The 23108-nt window shown below is 43.6% G+C and overlaps 2 protein-coding genes across 3 annotated transcripts in view; one reads left to right on the plus strand and one right to left on the minus strand.

The window, feature by feature from the left end:
• Positions 1-246: 246 nt before the first annotated feature.
• Positions 247-23108, plus strand: part of LOC307042906 (uncharacterized protein) — a 34974-nt gene continuing 12112 nt past the window's right edge. Inside the window, exon 1 of the mRNA XM_079687064.1 lies at positions 247-430. The gene's annotated coding sequence lies outside the window, so the exon portion shown is untranslated. The remainder of the gene's footprint in view (positions 431-23108) is intronic.
• Positions 6193-10124, minus strand: LOC307043325 (uncharacterized protein). Of its 2 annotated transcripts, XR_013809337.1 has the most exons (3): positions 9428-10124; positions 7227-8479; positions 6193-6957 (listed from the first exon to the last, which is right to left on the minus strand). XR_013809337.1 is itself a non-coding variant. In XM_079687703.1 (2 exons), exons 1-2 carry the CDS (start codon positions 9770-9772, stop codon positions 7706-7708), a joined length of 1119 nt encoding a protein of 372 aa, XP_079543829.1. In that variant the 5' UTR covers positions 9773-10124; the 3' UTR covers positions 7123-7705. The 2 variants fall into 2 exon arrangements, 1 of the variants encoding a protein (XP_079543829.1); XM_079687703.1 differs by lacking the exon at positions 6193-6957 and having other exon boundaries at positions 7123-8479.

A 23108-nucleotide genomic window follows, 5' to 3' on the forward strand; every position in this document is an offset into this window, starting at 1 on the left:
CATCCCTACGTTGGGGAACTCGAAGCAGCAGCAAGAACTCAAACCCGGTGACAGAAATAGGAAAGATTAGATTCAGCACGGTACGCTCGTAGAGATGAATGGGTTCAGGTTTAGAACTACCGCGTTTGGTTTGATAACGGTTTACAGTACCTACGATCACTCTGCACCATATGATGTGTTAATGTTTAACTCTCCACGACAACCTTTAATCCTGCAATGAATCCACACTTTGAACTGAGACACTCCTTGAGTTACATGAGTCGAAACAGCACTCAGCAGACTTCATCACTTCAGAGAGACGGACTGAAAACCAGACGATCAGATTCACCTTCAGAACAAACTAACAACTTCCTCTGAGTTCAGCTACAGGAGAGAAAAGAGGAAACTACAACTCTGCTGCTTCAACCTGAGGACCCTCCACCCCCTGAAGGTGAGTCTGACTCCAACATCACTCAGGGTAGATTTCAGTCAGTAGAGGGGGGGAGGGGCATTCATATATTATTATACGTCTTTATTGAACAAGGATCATCCATACAAATACGTTAATCTTAAAAAGAGAAGAGATGCTAAATGCTATATTATAGCTAAAAGCTCATTTCTATCCGCAGTCCCTGAGCAGGAACACATAACAATCAACCAGCAATAAAACATGTCCTTGTGCCTATCACACTCTCAATAAAACCAGATCAAAGTACAGAGGTATAAATATACTAGTACATTTGTCAAAATACATATAATTGTACGAATCATTTAACATCTCAAATTACAGAAAACTTCATTTTGGTAAGACACAATAAGCTACATTTGGGATGAAATGTGAAAATCTGAGCAGGTTTTAAGATGGAAGCAGATTCCAATGTTTGATTGCGTAAACAAGAGATGGCAGATTGTGCAGAGGTTACATCTGCGTTCAGGGCGGGTCGAGGTTCTGCCCATTTGTTCAGAGCGGAGCTGGAAGAAGCTTCTCAACGGTGCTGGAGAAGCGTTGTATCTGATGTTGAATACCAATTAGAGTTATTGAAAACAGAAGGAGATTGTATCTGGATAACATATTGCATGGATGGTGTTTGAATGATTTCTTATCAAAAGAGGGTTGAAACTGGTTTCAGCTCAGTCTTACTGGCCTGAGACCAGCAGGGGATACAATGCTGAAGATGTGGGGAAATCATGCTTCTATTGTTAATGAGTTCCTGTTATAGCTCTCACAGGCTCCGCCCTCTACTGGACTTTATGGGTACTACCCTCTATGCAAGCATTCACCTACTGAGATTTCTATAGACGTAGCCGGCCTTGGGGCGGGCCTACCTGAATGCGCATATCACCGTATAAAAGGAGGCCTCGCCTCCTGACTATCATCCCCTTTCTCTTCAGCCAGCGGGCAACAACTGAAGCAGAGATAAGACGTTTGGAAGAAGAAGAAAGAGTTATCATACCTCCAGGGAGTCGCCACTGCTAGAGACCCGGGCCTGTCCTTTCGTGCCCTGGCTGAAATAGCGGGCGCCGATCCCCACCACCTTTGCTTAAAGTTTTTGGGGGACCAGGATATGGCCGAGGCGGTGCCATTCACGTTCGCCATTCCTTCCGGGTCCGGCATCCATGGAAGTCCACCGCCCAGGGCAGTACTCTCCCTGGATGATGATCATGGAGGCGGGTGTGTGGGCTACTCGCTCATTGCCAGAGATGCCCCCGCCTCACCAGGTCAGAGCGATTATTGGGCCGCAAGGCCGAATAAGTAGCTTGTTTACGGAAGGGCTCTTTGGATTGATCTCCTTGCTCACGGGATAAGGAGTAATCGCAGTGTGGCTGCTTCTTGCTCATCCCCAGAGGAAGGAACACTGTCCTATAGGGATGTGCATCTCCATCACTGAGGCCGATGCAATGCGCATCTCGATACGTTGCCACGATACGATACATTAACGATACATTTGAAACACCAGGCGATGCGATACGATACGATTCACCCATGTTGCGATACAGTTCGATACGATTTGATTCAACATTATGCGATTCGGGGCGATACGATACGATTCAACACGATGCAAAATAATGGTACTTCAATATGGCTATGGAGTCCTGCATACCCGACGGGTGACCCGCAAAAGGAGGCTAATGTTGGGCTATAAAGGAACTACAGCACGGTCACATGACTTCACGTCACCACCGCTAAGCTAAAGGAGGCTAATGTTGGGCTATAAAGGAACTACAGCACGGTCACATGACTTCACCTCACCACCGCTAAGCTAAAGGAGGCTAATGTCGGGCTATAAAGGAACTACAGCACGGTCACATGACTTCACTTCACCACCGCTAAGCTAAAGGAGGCTAATGTGGGGCTATAAAGGAAGTAGAGCACGGTCACTTGACTTCCCGTTTATGAGTTTATGAGTTTATTAGGATCCCCATTAGCTGGTGCATAACAACAGCTAATCTTCCTGGGGTCCACAAATAACATAAAACATGACATTCGACAGTACATTACAAGACAATGATACAAATCGTGTACGGCGTCAATTTTCCTTCAAACAGTGACTTTCATATCAACCATCACATACAGCTTATTTCCTGATTCCCCATTTCCTTGGAAAGAAAAAAAAAGAAAGAAAAATAATAAGAATAGTAATTTTACAAATGTCTCCCTTCGCTTCTTTTAGAGTAAAAACAAACGAAACAAATACAATCCTAATCATAACTGTGAAAGGCTGTGTGTGTGCCATATTCCTGCATGTGTTTAAAAATCCTATATGAATCGGTGTGCTGCTGTATGTTTACCATAACCTGTCTGCTGCTTCTGTAATTTACAATCTTTGGGCTTCTAGATGCCTCTTCAATCGTCTTTTGAAGCTTGCTTTAGTCGTTTCTTTAGAAATCTGATCTGGCAGTGTGTTCCATGCAGCCATGGCTCTATACAGCACTGTGCTTTTCATAGACTCTGTTTTGGCTTTAGGGATTTGATAGCAACCTCTTGTGGCATGTCTCGTTTTATATGTATGGATTTTAGAGCTAGGTGTAAGTTGCTTATATAGACAGGTTGGATGTTTCAGCTCATTTAAGTTTCTCAAAAAGACAAGGAGTGATACCATCAGCCTCTCCGTGACTAATGTCCACGAGAGCTTGACATGCATTTTGTTTACATTATGTCTTGGTGTACACCTAAGGGCAAGCCGAGCTGCTCTGTTTTGAACCAGTTGCAGCTCTCCCAGGTCCCTCTTGTTTGCCCCTGACCAGATCATTGAGCAGTAGTCCAGTTGTGAAAGGACTAGAGTCTCAATGACTTGTTTTGTCAGTTGCGGTGGTAAAAACACTGAGCACCTCTTGATGACAGATATATTCCTCCCCATCTTTGCCACCACTGAATCTATGTGCTTCGTCCATGATATATTGTTCACTAGGATGAGTCCCAGGAGCTTTGTTTCCTCCACCTGCTCAACCTCTACATTATTCAGCATCAGATTCAACTGCGGTTTAGACCTTAGTACGTAATTTGTGCCAAATACAATACTTTTTTTTTTTTTAATGTTGAGCACTAATTTGTTGCTGGTCACCCATTCCACTACTGTTTTCAGTTCTTTGTTCAAAATATCAGTTATCTCACCGATTGTGGGAGCCTGTGTATATATTGTCGTGTCATCCGAGGACATAAAGACTTGTGCTTTTTCAAGAGCTAATGGAAAATCATTTGTAAAGATTGAGAAGAGTAAAGGACCTAGTGAACTTCCTTCTGGAATTCCACTTGCAACACATCTAGCACTAGAGATACTGCCATTAAAGTATACACTTTTGAGTTCTGTTATATAGATAGCTTTCTAGCCATGATATCGCCTTTGGGGCAAAACCATAGCACGTCACCACCGCTAAGCTAGGGGTGGCTAATGTTGGGCTCTAAAAGAACTACAGCACGGTCACATGACTTCACGTCACCACCGCTAAGCTAAAGGAGGCTAATGTTGGGCTATAAAGGAACTATAGCACGGTCACATGACTTCACGTCACCACCGCTAAGCTAAAGGAGGCTAATGTTGGGCTCTAAAGGAACTACAGCACGGTCACATGACTTCACGTCACCACCGCTAAGCTAAAGGTGGCTAATGTTGGGCTATAAAGGAACTATAGCACGGTCACATGACTTCACGTCACCACCGCTAAGCTAAAGGTGGCTAATGTTGGGCTATAAAGGAACTACAGCACGGTCACATGACTTCACGTCACCACCGCTAAGCTAAAGGAGGCTAATGTTGGGCTATAAAGGAACTACAGCACGGTCACATGACTTCACGTCACCACCGCTAAGCTAAAGGAGGCTAATGTTGGGCTATAAAGGAACTACAGCACGGTCACATGACTTCACGTCACCACCGCTAAGCTAAAGGAGGCTAATGTTGGGCTCTAAAGGAACTACAGCACGGTCACATGACTTCACGTCACCACCGCTAAGCTAAAGGAGGCTAATGTTGGGCTCTAAAGGAACTACAGCACGGTCACATGACTTCACGTCACCACCGCTAAGCTAAAGGTGGCTAATGTTGGGCTATAAAGGAACTATAGCACGGTCACATGACTTCACGTCACCACCGCTAAGCTAAAGGTGGCTAATGTGGGGCTATAAAGGAACTACAGCACGGTCACATGACTTCACGTCACCACCGCTAAGCTAAAGGTGGCTAATGTTGGGCTATCAAGGAACTACAGCACGGTCACATGACTTCACGTCACCACCGCTAAGCTAAAGGTGGCTAATGTTGGGCTATAAAGGAACTACAGCACGGTCACATGACTTCACGTCTAACCGCTAAGCTAAAGGTGGCTAATGTTGGGCTATAAAGGAACTACAGCACGGTCACATGACTTCACGTCACCACCGCTAAGCTAAAGGAGGCTAATGTTGGGCTCTAAAGGAACTACAGCACGGTCACATGACTTCACGTCACCACCGCTAAGCTAAAGGAGGCTAATGTTGGGCTCTAAAGGAACTACAGCACGGTCACATGACTTCACGTCACCACCGCTAAGCTAAAGGAGGCTAATGTTGGGCTCTAAAGGAACTACAGCACGGTCACATGACTTCACGTCACCACCGCTAAGCTAAAGGAGGCTAATGTTGGGCTCTAAAGGAACTACAGCACGGTCACATGACTTCACGTCACCACCGCTAAGCTAAAGGAGGCTAATGTTGGGCTATGAAGGAACTACAGCACGGTCACATGACTTCACGTCACCACCGCTAAGCTAAAGGAGGCTAATGTTGGGCTATGAAGGAACCACAGCACGGTCACATGACTTCACGTCACCACCGCTAAGCTAAAGGAGGCTAATGTTGGGCTATAAAGGAACTACAGCACGGTCACATGACTTCACGTCACCACCGCTAAGCTAAAGGAGGCTAATGTTGGGGCTATAAAGGAACTACAGCACGGTCACATGACTTCACGTCACCACCGCTAAGCTAAAGGAGGCTAATGTTGGGCTCTAAAGGAACTACAGCACGGTCACATGACTTCACGTCACCACCGCTAAGCTAAAGGTGGCTAATGTTGGGCTCTAAAGGAACTACAGCACGGTCACATGACTTCACGTCACCACCGCTAAGCTAAAGGAGGCTAATGTTGGGCTCTAAAGGAACTACAGCACGGTCACATGACTTCACGTCACCACCGCTAAGCTAAAGGAGGCTAATGTTGGGCTCTAAAGGAACTACAGCACGGTCACATGACTTCACGTCACCACTGCTAAGCTAAAGGAGGCTAATGTTGGGCTCTAAAGGAACTACAGCACGGTCACATGACTTCACGTCACCACCGCTGAGCTAAAGGTGGCTAATGTTGGGCTATAAAGGAACTACAGCACGGTCACATGACTTCACGTCACCACCACTAAGCTAAAGGAGGCTAATGTTGGGCTATAAATAGGGTTGCCAACTCCCAGAGTTTCAAATAAGGGACACATCTTGGCAGCGCGGCAAAACCCCCCATTTTTGGGTTAAACCCCTCAATTCCAGTCTAAATTTTGTGTCAAACACCCAAAGTGTGAGGTTATAGTTAGGTTATAGACATGAGACATGAGAAACAGATTATCGTTCAATCATTTATTTTTTCAAATGTGCAAAACAGTTGTCTTTAAATAACTAAATAAATCAGTGCAAAACACACCTTCTGAACAAAACACATAAATATAAACCTTCTGAACAAAAAACTGTGTGTTTGAGATGTAGTGCAAACATATTTGGCCTCTTTGAAAGAAAAAAGTAGATTAGTGCAAAATCGTAAACTAAAGAAAAACACACCACCTGTGTGTGTGTGTGTGTGTGTGTGTGTGTGTGTGTGTGTGTGTGTGTGTGTGTGTGTGTGTGTGGGGGTGTGTGTGTGTGTGTGTGTGTGTGTGTGTGTGTGTGTGTGTGTGTGTGTGTGTGTGTGTGTGTGTGTGTGTGTGTGTGTGTGTGTGTGTGTGTGTGTGTGTGTGTGTGTGTGTGTGTGTGTGTGTGCACATTAAAGCAGAAAAAAAATACTATTGGCAAACCCCAAAACTGCCTATGGAACAACCAGAGACGATGTCACACAACCCTATTTCTTCCACTTGTATTTTTGTTGGCCTTTTGCAGCAGCAAGGAGTTGTCTATCCACCAGAGATGCAGTGTAAAACTCTGAGCAAGACTCTTCATAATTGAGAGTGACAATCAGCTCACTCTTAATTAGTTCAACAGAGCATCTGTTCCGCACATCTGACCATTTATTTTTCATCAAAGAAAAGACCCTCTCCACGTACCCAGTAGAGGAAGGGATGCTGAGGACAAAGGACACCACAGCCAGAATGTTTGGAAGGTCAGCTGCCCGGCCCCTGAGAACTGCTACCCACCTCTCAGCTGTTCCCTTCAGCTCCCAATCATCCTTTGACTTTGTGAGGTGATCGAGGAGGCTGTTTGCCGTAACACACTCATCAAAGAGCTCATCCATGGAGAGGTTGAGCCTGCGAATAGAGATGAAACTGGAATTCAGTTCAGTAGCATTATTAAAAACTACTGAGACACTTGTTGAATTCATTTGATAAAATGTTATATTAAAAACAACACATAAAAGCCCCGTGCATTTGTTTGCATTTAAATAAGACATGATTTGTATGATGAGAAGTATTTATGTATAATTTTGTTTTTTATTAATACAAGACAAAAGTGGTGTGCATAATATGCCAGTATAAAGGGAATAAGTACAAAGTGGTACAGTGTGTGAGTTACATACCTGGCAACTAGGTGTAGCTTCTCAATGATCTTTTCCATGTCTTCATATGAGATGTTCCCAGATGTCAGACAGAGTGGCTGCAGGTAAAAGAGCCAGTTTTCCTGAGAGAATGTGAACCACTTCTGCAGATAAGTGATGGCAGTGTTTAAGAAGGCTGTAAACTCTTCCCTGGCAAGGTTAGCTTCAGATGGAATGAGACGCCGAAGCTTTTGTTTGGTGAGGTAGCCATAGAACTGATCATCTCTTCTCTTGATTAGTTTTCTCAGAAAAGAGTCCATGATGGCATATAGGTCAGCAGATGTGGTGGCATCCCTCTCCAGTTTTTTGACCGACTCTTCAAAAAGCATCAGGACATTGTTGCAGAAGAGGAGATACACCTCTGCAAGATCAGCCTCCTCTTCAACCCCAGCTGCATCTTCAGGCAACCTCAGCAACTCTCGCAGCCGCCTTGGACATTCATCACCGAGGCTGATGAAATATCACTTCAGCGCAGTCCAGTTCTCCAACAAGCGGCTGATTGCAGGGTTGAGTGACAGCCATCTGGTCACCACATGGCGCAGAATGTCATGGAACTCTACATCCAGAAACTCACAGAACTCCTTCAGGGTCTCTCTCCTTTTGGCAGAGATGGAAAAGTGACCGTACACCTTCAGGACAATATTTTCCACATCAATTGACAGCTTATCCAAGGCATGTTTCACGGTGTTATGGACCACATGTGCATGGCAGTTGCCACGGAGGATCTCGCTGTTGGACTCCTTCAATTTTGTGAAGACAGAGTTATGGATGCCATAATTGACATTTGCATTGTCTGCACTGAATGCAGACACATGATCCAAAGTTAGACCCATTTTGTCCAGAGAACTTTGGATTGAACTGGCTATCCCTGCAGCAGACTCATCTGCATTTTCAACAAAGTCGATCAGCCTTTTAACAATGCCCTTCTCTGGAGTGAAAAACTGCACAGCCAAGGGAAACATCTTACGATTGCCTCTATTTGAGGCATCAGTTTGTAGAGAAAACTGGAGCGGCTTCACTTCACTCTTCAAATGGCTGAGTACCTCTTCAACTGCCTTTGGTGCCAGGACATCAGTGACCACTGCCTCAGCTTTTGTCTTCCCACACGACATCTTTTTTGCGATTGAGGAGTCACTTAGTGTTTGCAGGGTCAATTTGAATGCACAATCAGATGAGTTATAGCTCAAATTATGTTTGACCGTGTGATAAACATGGGCTACCTCAGCAGCAGTTACCTGTAAAAGAAAAAGAAAATATCACTATACATATAATCATTGTAATATAATATTATATATAATATCAAATACTACCTGATATGTATTACACATGTATATACTAGCTGTTTGAGTGTGTATAGGTTGTATATAGTATGCATTATTTTTTATTATGAACAGAGGTGGGTAGTAATGAGTTACATTTACTTGAGTAGCTTTTTGGATAAATTTTACTTTGAAGAGTAGTTTTAATGAAAAATACTTTTTACTTTTACTTAAGTAATATTGTTCTAAAATAAGAATACGGTTGGCTGCTCTACCCACCTCTTGAATACAATATATATATATATATATATATATATATTCCTTCCCTCCCTCCTTGCTTCTTTCCTTTCTTAAATCTGTACTTCATTCATTCCTTCTTTACTTCCATCCTTCCCCCTCTTTCCTTCTTTCCCTCCTTACTTCTTTCCATCTTCCACTCCTTCCTTCCTACCTTACTTGCTTATTTCCTTCCTTCAATCTTTCCTCCTTCCTTCCTTCTTTCCCTAGCTCCTTCTGACCTCCCTTCACTCCTCCCTCCATCCTTCAGTCCTTCCTTTCCCTTGGTGTCCTCTATAGTGGACACAATTAATTTCTGGGTCTCCGGAGGTGAATAGTAGTTTTAATGAAAAATACTTCTTACTTTTACTTGAGTAATATTGTTTTAAAACAACAATACTCTTACTTGAGTACACTTTTGGCTACTCTACCACCTCTGATTATGAATAAATATTAGTCATTACATCTACTTGCATCATTATATGATTAAGTTGATCATATATTGTTTAAAAAATATCACAGTGTATCAGTGTTGGGGTACTTAATTACATTGAACATTTAGCAGTATGAAATTGACCAAACAAAATGTTTGTAAATGTAGGTTTAATTTAAATTCATATACAAAATTAACATCCTTATTTGACATACCAAGTTAGCCTCTGGAGTTGCTGGACGAACGAGGAACTGTGTCAAGGCTCCCTGGCTTCTCCTTTGCTTCTCTGTTTTCATGTGGTTTTCACCTGCAGCATGTTGTTTAACGTCAGTTAGTCCTCCGTGACTAACTGAAAATTGTCGGCGGCAGACAGTACAATTTGCCTTGTGCACATCGTCCCTTACGCTTTCTAGCCACACGTATTCTTTTTCCCACTCAGTTCTGTAGTAACTCTTTCTTTTCGTCTTTTTCTTCGGCGGAGGAGGAGGAGAAAAGTTGTTTTTTGCATCACTTTCGGACTCTGAGGAGGTAGTTTTGTTTGTGCTTGTCGTCGGCAGCATCTTCCATGTTGGGCAGGACGAGCAGCATGGAGGTGAAACGGTTGCTAAGATACGATACGTTATAGTGATTGGCTCCTCTGCTGCATGACTATGAGTATTGACCAATGAGCTGAGCGTGCATGCTGCTGCTCCCACAGCTCAAGATAGCCCCCCCTGCTTGTGTGTGTGTGGCTCTGAGAGGTGCGCACGCAGTCCTCAAGAGAGCGAATGACTGAGAATCACCATAACGAGCGGTCATTCTTCCACCACCCCAAAATACGGGACAAGGTGCGTCCCGTATCAGTTCATTACGGGACAGGTACTTACGTTTCCAAAAACGGGACAATCCCGTATTTTACGGGACAGTTGGCAACCCTAGAGACACCTGTGTGTTAAAGTTGAACAAAGAGAGATACCAGGAAACAGGTTGTTACCATAGCAACCATTCAAATGAGTGGCAGCCTGTTCCAGCAGCTCCTACTCATCACTGAGTACTTTGCTTATATTTAACATTAAGCTGTCTTTGGCTCTTTTCTGCTGAACCAATGTAAATGTCCCCTCTGTGGGACTAATAAAGGTATTCTGATTCTGATTCTCTTCTTCTTCATCACTTCAGAGAGACGGACTGAAACCCAGACGATCAGATTCACCTTCAGACCAGATTAACAACTTCCTCTGAGTTCAGCTACAGGAGAGAAAAGAGGAAACTACAACACTGCTGCTTCAACCTGAGGACCCTCCACCCCCTGAAGGTGAGTCTGACTCCAACACCACTCCGAGCAGATTTCAGTCAGTAGAGGGGGGGGGCTGGGGGAGCCATGACTGACTGTACTTCCTGTCTGCTGTGTTTTCAGCTTTACTCAGAGACAACATGGCTTCCAGCAATGAAGCGGCAGAACACCTGAAGGAGTTGAAGGGTCAAACATTAAAACACCTGACGGACCAGGCTCAATACACAGAGCTGCAGATTAGGAAGCAATTTAAGAAGCTTCACAAGTTTTTAGAAGAGGAAGAGGAGGCCAGGGTATCTGCACTGAGGGAGGAAGAGGAGCAGAAGAGGAGGGTGATAGAGGAGAAGATGAAGGCTGCGGAAAGAGAGATAGCAGCTCCACAGCTGCCCTCAGGAGCTCTGATAGACCAGGCCAAACACCTGGGCAACCTCAGCTTCAACATCTGGAGCAAGATGAAGGACATGGTGTCCTACTCTCCTCTCATCCTGGACCCAAACACTGCTCACCGAGACCTCATCCTGTCTGAAGATCTGACCAGTGTGAGAGGAGGAGAGAGACAGGAACTTCCTGATAATCCAGAGAGGTTTGATGAATTCTTCTTCTCTGTCCTGGGCTCTGAGGGCTTTAACTCAGGGACTCACAGCTGGGATGTCCAGGTTGGAAACAGTACATGCTGGGGACTGGGTGTGTTAGCAGAGTCTCTCCAGAGGAAGGGAGACATAGAGTGTGGATTATGGAGAATAGTGTGTATTGGAGGTAAATACTCAACACGGTCACCATCAGCTCCACCCACTGATCTCAGCCTGAAGAAGGAGCTCCAGAGGGTCAGAGTGAATCTGGACTGGAACAGAGGAAAGCTGTCGTTCTCTGATCCTGACACGAACACACCCATACACACCTTCACACACACTTTCACTGAGAAGATGTTTCCATTCATTTACACTTGGGAAACAGTGAAGATATTACCAGGGAAGGTGTGTGTGACAGTGTGAACAGAGCAGTTAGAAAAACAGGAGCATTATATCTGTAGCAGCTAATAAAATGAATAGAATAAAAAAACGTAGCTTAAACTAAAACTGCCGCTAACCAGAAAGAGAATCTTGCGCAGGGAATTAATGTCCAATGTTCGGGCAGAATATGCTTTCCACCATTTATTTTGAGATTGCCAGTAACACACAGAGAACAATGATTTACCTTCTTCCTGCTGTTTCTCCTGGTGAAAAACCATTTGCTCGTCTGGTGCGCCATCCAACCTCCACCTGTCTCAAATATAAACACCCAGTGCCCAAAACCTCCTTCAAAATAAAAGGAGGTGAAAACTGCTGGAACAAAAGTGAATATTACATATAATGACTAATTCAATTTAAACAAGCTCAACCTTGACAAGACTGAACTGCTTTTCCTTCCGGGAAAAGATTGTCCCACTCTTGACCTAACAATCAACATCGGCACCTCTGTTGTTTCCCCGACTCAGACTGCAAGGAATCTGGGTGTGACCCTAGATAACAAACTGTCCTTCACTGCAAACATCTCTGCTACAACCCGCTGCTGCAGATACACGCTTTACAACATCAGGAGGATACGTCCCCAGCTGACCCAGAAAGAGACGCAGGTTCTGGTCCAGGCTCTCGTCATCTCACGCCTAGACTACTGCAACTCCCTCCTGGCTGGTCTACCTGCATGTGCCATCCGACTTCTGCAGCTCATCCAGAATGCAGCGGCTCGTCTGGTCTTCAACCTTCCTGAATGTTCCCACACCACGCCGCTCCTCCGCTCCCTTCACTGGCTTCCAGTAACTGCTAGAATCCACTTCAAGACACTGGTGCTTGCGTACCATGCTGTGAATGGATCTGGCCCTTCCTACATCCAGGACATGGTTAAACCGTACACCCCAGCACGTGCACTCCGCTCTGCATCAGCCAAACAGCTCGCTGCACCCGCACTGCGAGGGGGACCCAAGTTCCCATCAGCAGAAACACGTGGGTTTGCTATCCTGGCTCCAAAATGGTGGAATGAGCTCCCCATTGAAATCAGGACAGCAGAAAGCTTACACATCTTCTTCAGACTGAGAACTCATCTCTTTGGACTCCACTTCCAGAGATAGAATGAAAAAAAATGGATAAAAAAGCCCTTATATCCTAACAAAGCACTTATATAGTAACAAAGCACTTATATACTAACAAAGCACTTATATCCTAACAAAGCACTTATATCCTAACAAAGCACTTATATCCTAACAAAGCACTTATATACTAACAAAGCACTTATATACTAACAAAGCACTTATATCCTAACAAAGCACTTATATCCTAACAAAGCACTTATATACTAACAAAGCACTTATATACTAACAAAGCACTTATATACTAACAAAGCACTTATATAGTAACAAAGCACTTATATACTAACAAAGCACTTATATACTAACAAAGCACTTATATAGTAACAAAGCACTTACATACTAACAAAGCACTTATATACTAACAAAGCACTTATATAGTAACAAAGCACTTATATACTAACAAAGCACTTATATACTAACAAAGCACTTATATAGTAACAAAGCACTTAAATACTAACAAAGCACTTATATACTAACAAAGCACTTATATACTAACAAAGCACTTATATAGTAACAAAGCACTTATATACTAACAAAGCACTTATATACTAACAAAGCACTTATATAGTAACAAAGCACTTACATACTAACAAAGCACTTATATACTAACAAAGCACTTATATACTAACAAAGCACTTAAATAGTAACAAAGCACTTATATAGTAACAAAGCACTTATATACTAACAAAGCACTTATATACTAACAAAGCACTTATATACTAACAAAGCACTTATATACTAACAAAGCACTTATATAGTAACAAAGCACTTATATCCTAACAAAGCACTTATATACTAACAAAGCACTTATATACTAACAAAGCACTTATATAGTAACAAAGCACTTATATCCTAACAAAGCACTTATATACTAACAAAGCACTTATATACTAACAAAGCACTTATATACTAACAAAGCACTTATATAGTAACAAAGCACTTATATAGTAACAAAGCACTTATATACTAACAAAGCACTTAAATAGTAACAAAGCACTTATATACTAACAAAGCACTTAAATACTAACAAAGCACTTATATACTAACAAAGCACTTATATACTAACAAAGCACTTATATAGTAACAAAGCACTTATATAGTAACAAAGCACTTAAATACTAACAAAGCACTTATTGTAAGTCACTTTGGATAAAAGCTTCAGCTAAATGTAATGTAATGTAAAAAACAAAAATAGCCAGTAAATAAATATTAACTTACTAAATAACATCAACCCTTATATAGCTGCAACAATATCTCTGATGGAGTTCATTTCTTAGAGAGACATTCACTGAATTTAAAATCTGAAGCTTCATCTGTTTAGTTTGAATTCTTGTTACTTAGTTTGACAATATACTTTATATTTTTTACTGTCAACTTTTATTAAACTGAAATACATGCACTTAGCTTAATATCTTCTCCTTAACACGTGGGACCAACCAAAGCTTGTAAGAATGATGTTTCTCCATAACTCTCATTAACATGGTGTTTGATTTAGAGCAGGGGTAGCCAACTTATGGCGCATTCACACTACAGCGCGGAGCTCGCTTTAAGTGTGCCGAGCCGTGCGGGGCCTGTTTTTGGTTGCGCTTCCACTTGGCCTAGTTCCGGCCCGGGGCTACTTTTTCACATTTGTTCTAGCCCGACTAAATCGTGGTTCTATCGAGGCCAACAACCAGGGCTGAGTCGGGCTGAGTTTGCTAAACTAGAGAGAGAATCGCTGGCTCGGGGGGTACAACTACAACAAGATGAACATATTTTACCGTGATTTAATTGTAATACACGTTTCAAAATGATGCCGAAGTAACAACATACTGATACCGGTTAGTAAAAACCATGAATTAATGCTTTGATAAGTCTGCAGACAGACGGCAGGAGAAAAACCTTTTAAAATGCGTGTTTTCTGAATGGAGATTTGGCTAAGCTAACGTTATATATGCTCCAACGCTCACAATGCTACACTCACAACAACGGCCTACAGACATAAATAAACCAGCGACTGTATTCGCCATGACACAGACAGTATGTGGTTTGTACTTGTTTAACTTGTGTCTAGTTTCTGAACAGATATGAAGAGCTGTGAGCTCTGAGTGCTAAGAGCTAACGGCTGTGTTGTTTTTCTGGGGCGCTCATTGAAGATGATCTCACGGCTCCGCCTACACTGCGTTACTATAGATACTACCCAAGCTACTAAACTGTAATGTGAGCGCAGCATTAAATTGAGCCGGGCCTAATAAGGCCTAACCAAACCGAGCGAGGCCGAGCGAGGCCTGCAGTGTAAATGCGCCATTAGTCGCCCGCAGGGGCATGTTCTAAAAATAGCTCGCAAAGCAAATCCAAAATGTATAAAATACACAAAACAAAAAAGGAAATGTAATTAAAAGAATCTACCCTATGCATGAAGGAAACCTAAATCATAGCGAACTCTATCTACCTACTACAACTCTATATCTATCTAACTGCTAAATACATACACTGCAAAAAACAAAAAAAGAGGAGTAAAAGTAGCACGACTTATTTTTTGAAAGTAGCTCTCATCCTAAAAAAGGTTGGAGACCCCTGATTTAGAGCCAATGAGAGGAAGAGCTTTCTTCACATGATCAATGATTTCAGATCTTTATGTCGGGTTAGTTTAACCTTTTCTGTTTCTTTCATTCGGTGTCATTTTAAATTGTTGTTCATTTCTGATTTGTGTGTGACGGGATCCAGAATAAATAAAAACATGTATCCACCTGAATGTTTGAGCGGCCAATCATTTATCAGCTCTGAACAAACACATTAAGAAATCTACTTCAGATTATAACGTTTCCAGACATTACAATCAATGTTTAAACTGAAATGATATTTAATAAACAGAGTTTAGAGCCTGAATTAACTCTTGGTTCCTCAGAATCAGGGATTAAAGAAAAGGTTTTATAATCATAAGTATGTTATATAAGTAGTGAATGTTGAACAGGGTCACAGGGCAGAGCCTGGAGGAGTAAACACATAGGTGTTCAGCATATTAAGTTTTACATTTACATTTAAACTCAGGATTTAATCAGAGTCAGGACTAATATATACTTGTGTGGCAGCGGGGACAGACAGCTGATCAGAACCAGGTCACCAGTCACTCGATAAAAGCTTGCTGGGAACCTGGGTCCTTGGTCTGCCAGCACAACAACCAGCAGAGGGAGCCAGAGCTGTTTGCTGTGGAGCCCCTGGAAAGCACACTGAGCCCTGAGGTGAATGTAAACTTAACATCAGTGATGATTAAAGGCCCACTGAAAGTCAGTTTGACTTCAAGCCTAACATCTGAGGCAGGGATGGGCAACTGGCGGCCCGTGGGCCGCATGTGGCCACCGCCCTCACTTTGTGCGGCCCGCGAGTCAATTTACAAAAATATATTGGTTTCACAGTTGTAAACAAGCAAATCATTTGAACCAGACCCCACTTGTAATTAATAATATTCACCGCTAGAGGGCGCTCCCCCCAAATTCATGAGGCCTGCAGCCAAGTGTATATTGTCTTCTGTTTACCTCGCGGCTTTCCTCCGTTAGCGGGAAAAGAAACATGAGCGCCCAAAAAAGAAAACTGAACCTAGAAAACCGTCTCTTTCAGCCAAAATGGGAAATAGATGATCTGTTTACAGAATTCAAAGGCAAACCTATGTGTTTGGTGTGTCTTGAAACTAAATCGGCAATGAAGGACTACAATTTAAGTCGCCACTACAACAGCACCCATAAAGACAAATATGAAAAGCACACAGGAGCTGCCAGAGTCGCCATCGTTGCTGACCTAAAAGGGAAAATATGCAGCAGAACTTTTTTACCAGAGCCACGACTACACAGCAATCGTCTCTCACGGCGTCTTATGCCGTTTCCCTTGAGCTTGCTAAAGCTAAGAAGCCCCTGTCTGACGGCGAAATGGTGAAGAGTTGTGCAGTCCATATGGCTAAAGCATTCGGAGATGACAACATGGCTAAACACTTTGAAACCGTCTCTTTGTCCCGTCGGACAGTGACACGAAGACTATTTGATATACCATCATATCATATCATGTCGAACAAAAGGTAAAACAAGTCATGCATGACTGTGCATACTTTTCCTTAGCGTTGGATGAGAGCACTGATGTGACTGATGTGAGCCAGCTTCTCATCTACACACGGGCCATTAACAGTTCCTTTGAAGTGCACGAGGAGTTGTTGAAACTGGCTTCTTTGCATGGCACTACCAAAGGACAAGATATTTTCGACGCTGTTGAAAATGTTGTAAGTGCGCACGGAGGATTTCACAAGCTCTCAGCTGTTGTTACCGATGGTGCGCCAGCAATGCAAGGAAAGCGCACTGGATTCGCCGGCCTCCTCCGCCAGAGTGGCGTTGACTGTCCAATACTGCACTGCATCATACATCAGGTGGGTAACATTATTGTTAGCTATTCTAATGGTTTTGAATGTGGGCATTCTTTGTAAAAAAAAAATCAGGCTAAATCAAATGTCGTTTTGATATTGCAGGAGGCTCTGTGTGCCAAATCAATGAACTTTAGCCATGTCATGGATTTAGTTACCAAGACTACTAATCTCATTCGAGGAGGGAACCGGTCTCTCAATCACAGGAAGTTTATAGCCTTTTTGGATGAAGTGAACGGTACGGTGATTTACAGATGCACACAGAGATAAGGTGGACGAGCCGTGGAAAATGCTCGGAGAGGTTTTTTGCGCTACGCGCAGAAATCCCTGTGTTCTTGGAGGACACCATCCGATGTGATACAAGTGCGTACTGCGCAAAACTCAGGAATACAGATTTTCTTCTCGACATGGCTTTCCTTGCGGACATTACCTCGCATCTTAATCACCTGAATATGCGGTTACAGGGAAGATGCCAAACCGTGTTGGATCTATATGCGCACATGAACGCATTTGTTACTAAACTGACTCTGTTTAAAGACGGATTTTCAGCCGACCGTCCTCATCTCCTCAATGGATGCTCCGTCAACATATCTCACGTTGGCAATGAGTTGACAGTGGCCACTTATGTCTGTTGAATCATCAACTTGCAGAGCGAATTTTCCACTTCTCTGTATTTGTTCAGTTAGGACAGTTTCTATGTCTACTGACATGTCATCGATGCGACGTTTGATTGTATTGTTGGATAATGGAATTTTATCGATTTCTTTAGTAGCATCTGGCCCGATCATTACGCTGACAATTTCCTTACATGCCGGTAGAATGAGGTTTTCCGCGATAGTGTGGGCCTTTGTTGCCTTGGCGATTAACTCAGCAACCAAATAGCTGGCCTCTTGTGCTTTGTCAGAGACACGTGGAGACGAAAGCATACGTTGACTCTGCTTCTCATTTTGTGATTTCAGTCTCTGGAAATACTCAATGTCCTTGGAATTATAAGAAGGATGTTTTGTTCTAAAGTGTCTTGCTAGTTTACTTGGCAGCATTCCTTCGTTGGATCATTTTTCTCTGCAGATTAAGCATTCTGGCGTCGGGCAGTCAGCATCCCCAGTCCAGGAGAAACCATACCGAAGGTAGCTTTCGCTGTACTGTCTGCTTTTAGACTTCTTTTGCACTGCTGTTCCATCATGTTCTGTCATCCCTGCCTGTGTTGTTGAGGGCTGGGGTGCTTCTTTATTTATTGTCACTACGTAACGATCCATCTTGTGATTATTTGGCGCGAGGATAAAAATCTGCTCTGCACACCGTAAACAATGACGGCTAACTAATATATATTTTTTGTGTGTTGGTTAAAATCGTTTTAATAGAAACCACTAATGAAGACAGAATAAATAACAATGGTTTAATGCAGACATATGTTGCAGGGACTACTAGAATCATCATACTGGCGTGACTGTAAACATCAAGGGGTTCAATTAAAAAGATTATGTGTTTTAGAGGAAATTTCAGAATATCACGATATATATCGTGTATCGCGATGTAGTCAGTAAATATCGCGATATAATTTAGAGACCATATCGCCCAGCCCTACCTCAGCATATCAAACCCCTCCCCCAACACTCCTGGCTCAGTTTGACGTGTCCTCCTCTGATTGGTCCTGGTGTCAGGCAGAGGCTGTTCAGGGCTTGGAGGGTTTTATATCCTAAACCCCCCCCCCCCCGTGTCCCACCTTTTTTTGATTGCCCAAGTCTCTAATTTGGTCTGTGTTGAAGATTTTTTTTAAACTTTAGATTAATTAAACTGTGTTTGTTTTTTAATGCCGAATGAATGTTTTTCTGGTTTCCCAGAGTCCTCTCTGCTCTCTCTCTTTGTAATCTCTCCCTTCCCAGTTGCCTCATTAGATCCTCTACGTGAGCCCGGTCACAACTGGCCCTTGGCAGTCTGGTCCCTGGAGCACCTGACCCCGGCAAACTGGCCTCTTCATAGCTGGCCCCTGACTGACTGGCTCCTGGCACACTGATCTCTGGTAAGGTGGCCTCTTGATTGCCGGCCCCTGACAGACTGGCCCCTGGCACACTGATCTCTGGTAAGGTGGCCTCTTGATTGCCGGCCCCTGACAGACTGGCCCCTGGCACACTGATCTCTGGTAAGGTGGCCTCTTGATTGCCGGCCCCTGACAGACTGGCCCCTGGCACACTGATCTCTGGTAAGGTGGCCTCTTGATTGCCGGCCCCTGACAGACTGGCCCCTGGCACACTGATCTCTGGTAAGGTGGCCTCTTGATTGCCGGCCCCTGACAGACTGGCCCCTGGCACACTGATCTCTGGTAAGGTGGCCTCTTGATTGCCGGCCCCTGACAGACTGGCTCCTGGCACACTGATCTCTGGTAAGGTGGCCTCTTGATTGCCGGCCCCTGACAGACTGGCCCCTGGCACACTGATCTCTGGTAAGGTGGCCTCTTCATAGCTGGCCCCTGACTGACTGGCCCCTGGCACACTGATCTCTGGTAAGGTGGCCTCTTGATTGCCGGCCCCTGACAGACTGGCCCCTGGCACACTGATCTCTGGTAAGGTGGCCTCTTGATTGCCGGCCCCTGACAGACTGACCCCTGGCAGTCTGCTGACATCTCTCTCTCTCTCTGTTATGTCCCTTTCATTCCCTTGGATCTCCACCTCCATCTCTCCCTGAATCTCTGTAACAACAACAAGGTCATCTTGCTGTTCTATGTGATGCTGCCTTTACATGTGCACCTTTTGTCATTTAAGGGTACACTACACTCCTATAGGGACATTCATCGAAGTTCGTCTATTGGCAATGTGAAGTATGAAGAAATGTGTAGATGATCTGCATGTGGTATATGAGTCTCCAGAGAGTCCCTGAACCCTGGTGGTTTTGAAGCTGTATAATCTGAAGGTTGCATTAGGAGTGTAGTCTATCCTTGAATTATATAACATGGGAAACATTGTTAGCTTAATATATCATAGCAATGTTTGATGTGCCATAATAGGTGTGGTCATCATTCCTGACATTAACAGCTGGAGGCGTACTCCTTGACGTGGATTTCCTCCTTTTCAGCTTAGGCCGATGTATAAATACTGTTGGAACAGCATCTGGCCTCAACCTCAAACCTGCACACTTCAAATGTCATAATTCTCTACACTTGGAAATATGATGCCCTTTAATATGTTAACAAGTCATGTCACCTCTGTGAACATGAGTCACATGACAGAGTTTTCTGCTGTCCTCTGTCAGACACAGGTTTTGTCTGTTGACCATTGCCACCCATCTCTTCCTTCTCTCTACGTCCTTAGGGAAGCCATACATCCGGAACCCCTCCTCTGATCGATTAGAGCTTCCAAATGCTGCACATCCAACCATGGTATGACAACTGATCAAGAAGCACTATTATATTGTATATTATGCTGCGTTTAAAAGGACGGTATTTCGCTTGTCAGATTCAGATTCCGCAGGTGTGCCACGTGAGGCAGTGATGTAACCTGTCTATATTTGATGCTGTGACGTAACGCCGCGTCGACGCTTGCGTAATGCGGAAGTGGGATCTAAACTGGGTTGGAAAAACGATAGACGAATCCCGGCATAAATAAACCACGTGACCGGCTGGCGGCGACATCAAAGAGTGTCGTAACTCTTATCTCTCTCGGGCTCTGGTTAAAACCAACCAAGGACTGACTTCAAAATAAAAGCAACAAAAAACTGACTTCAAAATAAAAGCCACCAAAAAACCGTCCTGTTTGATTGCTGTCCAATGTGCCGGGTCACCAGAACAAAGTGACTCACTTTTTGGACCTGACAATGAAAGCTTTATTATAACTGAACAAATTAAGGATATTTGTATGAGCTCCGTGAGGGTTATAATGTTCTGCAAAGATGAAATGAAGTTAAACCAGTTGATTCAACCTACTGAGAGCTGTAGAGGAGTGGCAGGTGTTTGTGGAACAAGACACACCTGTGTGTTAGATTTGAATAAAGAGACAAACCAGGAAACAGTTTGTTACTCTTCCTCACTACGGAGAGACGAACGGACTGAAAACCAGACGATCAGATTCAGACCAAACTAACAACTTCCTCTGAGTTCAGCTACAGGAGAGAAAAGAGGAAACTACATCACTGCTGCTTCAACCTGAGGACCCTCCACCCCCTGAAGGTGAGTCTGACTCCAAACATCACTAGACACCTGAAACCTGCTTTAAAGGTTTGAGGGGATAGACTCCTTTACCAATGCCGGTACAATCTTTTCTGTGTGGATTAACTGTGAGGGCTCCCTGGCTGTGTATTTATTTTAACGCCAGTGATTATTGAGGAGACAGTTAGGTGTCTGTAATCCTGAGGCTACGCAGAGAGCATATACTGTTTATGTAATCAATTATTATATTCGTTCAAGGCAATGTTGGTTTTATTCATAATGTGTTAACTTCAAGGCGCATCATAAAGCATTGTGCCAGAAAAGAGGTGAACATGTGGGGGTCCACCTGACTGCAATGTCTCCATCACTGCAGATCAAAAACATACCTGACCTGAACATTAAAGTGACTAACAACAATCCTTTTTAAATGTAGGCAAATCCATAAAACAAAGTTTATTCTTTGTGGATCTTAAAGTCCAGCAACACTTAACAGATAAAAGCCCCATTCGATCTGAAGTGAACGATATTTACTGGGCTACTTTAGGGTTGAAATGTCCCGTACTGTAGAGATGAAATGAGGTTAAACCATGAGCTGATGAGGAGTGGCTGGTGTTTGTGGAGTGAGACACAATGTGTGTTAAAGTTGAACAAAGAGACATGCCAGGAAACAGATTGTTACCATAGCAACCATTCAAATGAGTGGCAGCCTGTTCCAGCAGCTCCTACTCATCACTGAGTACTTTGCTTCTATTTAAAGAGCAACTTGCATAATAAAGGTATTCTGACAGTGGTGGCTGCCAGCTGGAGGAAAATATTTTTGGTGGGGCTATGGCCATGGTGATCAAACCATACTAGGGCGGTCCGGGGGGACCTCCCCCGGAAGACGTTTTTGAGAAATGACCCCTTAAATTATGACTTCTGGTGATGTTAGAGGGGGGGGGAGGACAAATTGACGCTTAAAAATATGAGATAGTCCATAATCTTCAGTGTGGTTAGCTATGAATCTTCCAAAACTGTGCGACAGTAGCCCACACAAACTGCAGAACACCATACTTGCCAGCCCTCTCCCGGTTTCCTCCCGGGGTCATATTTCTCCCGATTTCTGACAAAATCAGATTTACGTCAGGACTGTTTCCACTCTGACTTTAATACAGCTACACCATTGTTTGGTTTCCATGGTAGCACGTCTCTTTACCAGAGCGCAACTCAAAGTCTGAGGGTGACGAAGATAGTCACAGAAAACTGAACAAGAATCGACAACTCGACCCTCTGATCACTCCTTTCCTGTAAAATACAGGTCCAGCCCACACATCTGCTCCATGGTGCCACAGGCATTGCCCTTAGAACTACAATAAGCATGCAAATGTTAATCTACAGCTCCGGCGATCCACTAGCACCGGAGTCTACACCTGCAGACAACTACTGTAGCGTCACCTTGGATACGAGTCTAAACAGACACACAGGCCAGGGCGCTGACAGGGCGCCCTTTGAGCATCAGATCTGACGACGCTGATTGGCTGAAATTATGTTTGGGCGGCATAGTTTACAGATAGCTACAGTCAGCTTGTTGGCTGCAGCTGCTCTGGCTGAGGGCTCCTTACTACCGCCCGGACGAGAGAAGGTAATGATACACGCTGCGGCCAGGCAGGAAACATGTGACTTATCAGTAACTTTAGACATCGTAAAACAATTTTAAACAAGATTTTATTATAGATAATACATTTTACTGATACCAACTATATAATATAGTTGTATAATATCACACTCTCAATAAAACCAGATCAAAGTACAGAGGTATAAATATACTGGAACACTTGTCAAAATACATATAATCGAACAAATCATTTAAACTAACATCTCAAATTACAGAAAAGTTCCTGTTGGTAAGACACAAAAAGCTACATTTGGGAAAACATTTGAAAACCGGTGCAGGTTTTCACCTGTTGAATCCCATCGACCCACCCCGGGCGGAAAAATGCATC

Source organism: Notothenia rossii (assembly GCF_949606895.1).
Source record: "Notothenia rossii genome assembly, chromosome: 6".
Taxonomy (NCBI): Eukaryota; Metazoa; Chordata; class Actinopteri; order Perciformes; family Nototheniidae; genus Notothenia; species Notothenia rossii.